Source organism: Cebus imitator, unplaced genomic scaffold (genome assembly GCF_001604975.1).
Source record: "Cebus imitator isolate Cc_AM_T3 unplaced genomic scaffold, Cebus_imitator-1.0 Scaffold473, whole genome shotgun sequence".
Classification (NCBI taxonomy): Eukaryota; Metazoa; Chordata; class Mammalia; order Primates; family Cebidae; genus Cebus; species Cebus imitator.
Window position 1 is genome coordinate 1536036 of NW_016107788.1, and position 6306 is coordinate 1542341.

The following is a 6306-nucleotide window of genomic DNA, read 5'->3' on the forward strand; positions in this document are numbered from 1 at the left end:
AAAAAAAAAAAAAAAAAAGGGAAGAGGGTAGGAATGGGACCCATGAGAGGAGGGAGGAAGCCATCCCTTTAGCCGAGGAAATGGGTGAATGTGTCGTGTATTGAGGGGCTGGGAGGCCTGGAGCCTGAATGGAAATAGTCAGGCTAAGGGAAGGGAGGCAGAGCTGAAATGGGAAGGCAGGGCCCTCGCCCTGGTGTCTGACCCAGGAGAACTGCTGGATGGTGACCCGGTCTGTGGAAGATGCTGAAATCAAAACCAATGTCTTGAAGCAGAATTCTGCCCTGCTGGAGGTAAGGGCTGGGGCGGCAGTCCCAGGATTTGTGGGAGAAGGTCAGACACACAAGAAACTTGAGATACACTTTTAGGTGGAACTCCCTGCCCGGATACCACCGCCACACTGCCCCTTTGTGCACATGGTCATCTTTAGAACCCACTAATAAGAGGGATGCAAATGAGGCTCCAACACCCAGATGTGGGGGGGGACTCCAACACCCTGCAGTCCCGTTCAGGTCCCAGAAAGAGAGACTCGAGCTGGACTTCAAGTGAGAAGGCCTGTTCTGTCCACATTCCCACTCATTTTCCAACAAAATACTGAGAAAGCTTCAGTTGTTCTTGCTAAGTGGCTGGGACTGGTATTTGACCCCTGGAGGCATGGAGGGCTGGGTGGGTACCTGGAGGCAGGCTGTGGGAGGTTACTGGGAATTGGAGTCCAGCTGGCCCTCAAATGGTGCCTCCCCTCCCTAATGACAGAAAGCCGGACTTCCCAACATCCTGTCCCCACAGGCGTCTACTTCCAATCTCGGGGAGCACTGGAGTGGATTTGGGGGTGGAGGTGGTTGCAGGAGGAAAGCGGCTGGACGCTGTGACCCCGTCCTCCCTTACCGCCCAGGAGAAGCTGCGCTACCTCCAGCAGCATCTGCAGGATGAGACGCCACGACGGCAGGAGGCCGAGCTGCAGGAGCCGGAGCAGAAGCAGAAGGCAGAGGCTGTCCTCTCCAGGAACTGCCTGGGCCCCGCCGCCACGCCCCAGGGCTGCCCGGGCCCGCCGGGAAGTCCTCACGAACCCTCGCGGCCACGCGGCTTGGTCCCGGGAGGCTGGGGAATGGGGCCTCGGGCAGGGGAGGGCCCCCACGTGAGCGAGCAGGAATTGCAGAAGGTGTTCACCGGCCTCGAGGAGCTGAGGTGGGCGGCACCTAGGGGCGGGGCCTCGAAAACTAGGTGGCGGGGACTCAGGGATGGAGCCACGAGGAGCTGAGATGGGTGGGGACATGGGTGGAGCACGAGGAACTGAGGTGGGCGGGGACGTGGGTGGAGCCTCGAGGAGCTGAGATGGGCGGGGACATTGGTGGGCCCTCGAGGAGCCGAGGTGGGCGGGGACGTGGGTGGAGCCTCGAGGAGCTGAGGTGGGCGGGGACATTGGTGGGCCCTCGAGGAGCTTAGGTGGGCGGGGACATGGGTGGAGCCTGAAGGAGCTGAGGTGGGTGGGGACATGGGTGGAGCCTCGAGGAAGTTAGGTGAGTGGAGACATGGGTGGAGCCTCTAGGAACAGGTGGGTGGGGACATGGGCGGAGTCTCAGGAGCTGCGGTGGGCGGGGAATGGGTGGAGCCTCGATTAGCTGAGGTGGGTGGGGACATGGGCGGAGTCTTCAGGACCTGCGGCAGGCGGGGACACAGGGGAGGAGCTTCAAAGATCTTAGCTGGTGGGCGACAAGGCTGGGGTCTCCAACAGCAGAGGAGGGAGTACCCCGAGGGCAATGACCTGAGCAAGGGACTGTTGGAATAATGAATTTTTTAGTTCTGGGCTGCTGGGAGGCAGGTCTAGGCCTGGTGAAACTTGGGTTGGCGGGGCTTCGGAGTGGTCCTGGAGGCACCAAGTGGGGCAGAGCGTGGTGGGCAGTGCCTTGGGGGGGCAGTGTGGAGGAGCCCGGGTAGAGGCTGGGGACCTGCCCAGGGAAGGCCAGGATGGCCAATAAAGGAAGGGGATACAGGGGGGCACTGGAGGACACGACCAGATTTCACCAAATGGAGGTTGCAAGAAAATATGGAGACCTGGGTGAGTCTGCAGCCACAGGCGTGGTCTCAGTGGGGCGAGATAGGTGAGTCCTGTCCCATCTATCTCGTGGGGACAAGTGGCAGCCTGTTCAAGCCTAGCTCCGACCCATTTCCTCCCTCTGCCCCTCCAGGAGAGAGGTGTCCTCGCTGACCGCCCGGTGGCGTCAGGAGGAAGGGGCGGTGCAGGAGGCCCTGCGGCTGCTCGGGGGCCTGGGCGGCAGGGTCGACGGCTTCCTAGGCCAGTGGGAACGGGCACAGCGCGAGCAGGCGCAGACGGCGCGAGGCTTGCAGGAGCTGCGAGGTCGGGCGGATGAGCTGTGCACCATGTAAGGACCAGGAAGACCGAAAGGGCAGCGCGATCTCAACCTGAGGGCGGGGCCTTGAGGGAAAGGGGTAGGCCAATCAGCTATGGCGAGGCATTCCGGAACACATACCGACATGGGGAAACGCCAGTTATAGAGCAGGAAGGGTTGCATCAGCCCTAATAAGGCCCGACAGGTGGAATCAATTTGAAAAGGGGTGTGGGCTACACCTTAAAAGGGCAAAGGGTGGGGCCAAATGGGATCTGGGAAAGCCAATTAGAGAACTAGGAGGGGCATTCCAAACAGTAAGCTGCTAAATGTGGCCCAGTGGTGGCTCATGCCTATAATCCCAGCACTTTGGAAGGCCGAGGTGAGGCAGCGGATAACTTGAGGCTAGGAGTTCAAGACCAGCCTGGGAAACATAGCAGAGACCGCCCCCCCCCCCCATCTGTACAAACAGTTTAAAAATTAGCTGGGAATGGTGTGGTGTGGCACCCTGGTAGTCCTAGCCACTCAGGAGGCTGAGGCAGGAATGACCACTTGAGCCCAGGAGTTCAAGGCTTCAGAGAACTATGACGGTGCCACTGCACTCCAGCTTGGCAACAGAGCCAGACCCTGTCTCAAAATAGTGAATACATAAAATAAAACACAAAAAATGAGACCAGTCAGAGCAAACAAGGGAGGGCAGAGTGGAGGATTCCAGACCAGAGTCTCCATAGACACAAGTGGAGAGCTAACAATGGGTGGAGTCTTGCTGGGGCTATACCACTCAAGAGGCGACCTGGCCGCACTGGTTACTCATGCCCCAGGGTGGAGCGGTCAGCAGTGTCTGTGGCTTCACTGAGGAGCGAACTGGAGGGGCTGGGCCCACTGAAACCCATTCTGGAGGAGTTCGGGCGACAATTTCAGAACTCTCGAAGAGGGCCTGACCTCTCCATGAACCTGGATCGTTCCCACCAAGGCAACTGTGCCCGCTGTGCCAGGTAACAGGGCTGGGCCTGCCTCTGGGAGCCTTATGTGGATAGAACATTAAAGGAGATATGGAAAGAGATGGGGCCTTAGTGAAGGGTGGGACATTGTTCATTGTGGGAGACAAGGCATCCTAGTGCATCGTAGGACCAGCCAGTCCTGCTGCACTATGGAAGCCTCATTTATTCCCTCTCTGCGAGGTAAAATCAGTGTCTTGTGGAACTCAAAAGAAATTTGGTACAGGGTGTACTGGCTCACACCTGTAATCCCAGCACTTTGGGAGGCCAAAACAGGCAGATCACTTGGGATCAGGAGTTCCAGATCAGCCTGGCCAACATGGTGAAAGTCTCTACTAAAAATACAAAAATTAGCTGGGTGTGGCGGCATGTGCCTGCAATCCCAGCTACTCAGGCGGCTGAGGCAGGAGAATCACTTGAACTCAGGAGGCGGAGGTTGCAGTGAGCGGAGATTGTGCCACTGCACCCCAGCCTAGAGACAGAGCAAGACTCCATCTAAAAAAAAAAAAATGGAGTAGTGATCCCCAGAGCACCATGGAAACCAAGGGACAGCTGGTGCATTGTAGCATCCTACGATGCAAACTTCCCAGTGCATGCTGGGGAGGTTGCATAGGGTGCATCGTGGAAACGGGGCCAAATGGAGGCTGCGCAGGTGAGCTTGGGGCGTTCTGAAGTTGGTACTGGGCCTCTTTATCTGGTGACCACCCCTCCCCCAGCCAGGGGTCGCAGTTGTCCACGGAGTCCCTGCAGCAGCTGCTGGACCGCGCGTTGACCCCGCTAGTGGACGAGGTGAAGCAGAGGGGCCTGGCTCCTGCCTGTCCCAGCTGTCAGAGGCTACACAAGAAGATTCTGGTACCAGGGAATATGGGTCACCATGTCCCATTTTACTGTTCTGTCCGGGCAAGGGGAGGGGAGCCCCAGACGCAAGGGTACTGCTGGTGTGTGGCAGGAAGGGAAGGGCTGAGCTGGGAGCAGCAGGCACTGGGGGAGGACTTGGCCCTAATGCATGGGGAAACAGGCAAGCAGTTTGGTGACGAGTGAGTCACAGGCCAATCATGAAACCTTGGAAGATGGACTTGAACTCAAAGCATGATGGGACATTGGATCTAGTACATTGTGGGACACGAGACAGGCACCAGTCTAAAGCTTCATGGAACATAGGTCTGATTTTCTCTAAGCTTTTGGAGAGATAGTGCCTTGTAAGAGATCATGGGGTCAGATATATAGAGGGGAGCCAGAACCCAGCGACTGTAGTGCCGGTTAGCTGATGTGTTGCGGGAAATGGGCACTGCACAACACACTTGGCCCAGTGGTTGGTGGAACTTGAGCCCCAGTGCACTGTATTATGGGATGTTGACCTAATGAACTGTGAAATTCTGTTGTAGTGGGTGAGACAGACAAGTGAGGCACTGTGGGACATTGATGTGGCTGAGCTATAGGACTAATACATGAGAGGACATGGGCTTGGTGCAGTGGGACATAGAGAACCAGGGCGCTAAGAACTGGTTTGTTTTTGAGTTTCACTCTGTCACCCAGGCTGGAGTGTACTGGTGCCGTCTTGGCTCACTACAACCTCCAGCTCCCAGGTTCAAGTGATTCTCCTGCCTCAGCGTCCTGAGTAGCAGGGATTACAGGTGTACACTACCACGCCCGTCTAATATTTGTACTTTTAGTAGAGACAGGGTTTCACCCTGTTGGCCAGGCTGGTCTTGAACTCCTGACCTTAAGTGATCCACCTACCTCAGCCTCCCAAAATGCTGGGATTACAGGTGTGAGCCACGGCACCCAGCCAGGACTTTTGTGTGAAAGGTGCTGGTCTAATAGATAGGGAGATGTGGGCTCTTCTAAATTATGGGATGTAGAAGGTCACCATGTGGTAGGATACTGGGGCACACACACGTATCAAATGTAGGATAGTTCATGAGCTTAGAAGACAGATGACAGACACTGATTTAGTGCTTGCTGGGACATAGGTTAGGGACAGACAATAGGACAGACACAGGTTTAGTCCACAACAGAATCTGGAGACCACTGCACTGTGGGATGCTGGGGTCAGTCTCAAGCTCAAGGCATGATGGGAAACTCTGGGAGAAATGTGGGCCCCAGGAAACCCAACCCTTTGCCCTCCACAATCCAGCTCCCCCTCCACCCCCAGCCTAGTCCAGCAAGCCCAGTTGCGCCTACGCTCCTCTCCCCAGGAGCTGGAGCGCCAGGCCTTAGCCAAACACGTCAGAGCAGAGGCCCTGAGCTCCACCCTTCGGCTGGCCCAAGACGAGGCAATGCGAGCCAAGAACCTGCTGCTGACAGACAAGATGAAGCCGGAGTGAGGAAGGAGGCTGAGGGCGTGGGAGGAGGGTGAGATCTGCAGGAAAGGGCCTGACCTCTCCTTCCGCTCCAACACCCCCGCACCCAGCCATGCCAGCATCACCTCCCCACTGACCGTCATGACAGGGAGAAGATGGCCACTCTGGACTATCTACACTTGAAGATGTGCTCGCTCCATGATCAGCTCAGCAACCTGCCACTTGAGGGGTCCACGGGAACCATGGGGGGAGGCAGCAGTGCGGGAACCCCCCCGAAACATGGGGGCCCAGCCCCCGAACAATAAATGACCCCTCATGCTGGCATGAATTCCGTCTCCTTTTTGGCACCAGAGGACTAGTGAACTGCCCACACGCCATGTACTACCTCTATGCCCACTGTGATTTATTTAATAAATAAATAAATTTTATTATTCTTTTTGGAGTAGATTCTCGTTCTGTCACCCAGGCTGGAGTGCAGTGGCATGATCTCAGCTCACTGCAACCTCTGCATCCTGGGTTTAAGGAATTCTCCTGCATCGGCCTCCCGAGTAGCTGGGACTACATTCATGCACCAACCCACCTAATTTTCTTTTTTTTTTTAAATTTTTAAAAATAATTTCTCCAAACACATGATTTTTTCTCTTTTTTTTTTTTTTTTTTTTT

At 56.1% G+C, this 6306-nt stretch overlaps 1 protein-coding gene across 1 annotated transcript in view; it reads left to right on the forward strand.

Annotated features, from left to right (window-relative positions):
• The window catches only part of TSKS (testis specific serine kinase substrate), a 24217-nt gene extending 18250 nt beyond the window's left edge, over positions 1 to 5967 (forward strand). The window contains exons 5-11 of the mRNA XM_017512620.2: positions 207 to 290; positions 890 to 1182; positions 2184 to 2378; positions 3164 to 3337; positions 4057 to 4192; positions 5539 to 5663; positions 5792 to 5967. Of these exons, the coding sequence (XP_017368109.1) occupies positions 207 to 290; positions 890 to 1182; positions 2184 to 2378; positions 3164 to 3337; positions 4057 to 4192; positions 5539 to 5663; positions 5792 to 5948 (1164 nt within the window). The 3' untranslated portion in view covers positions 5949 to 5967. The remainder of the gene's footprint in view (positions 1 to 206; positions 291 to 889; positions 1183 to 2183; positions 2379 to 3163; positions 3338 to 4056; positions 4193 to 5538; positions 5664 to 5791) is intronic.
• The last annotated feature ends 339 nt before the right edge of the window (positions 5968 to 6306 follow it).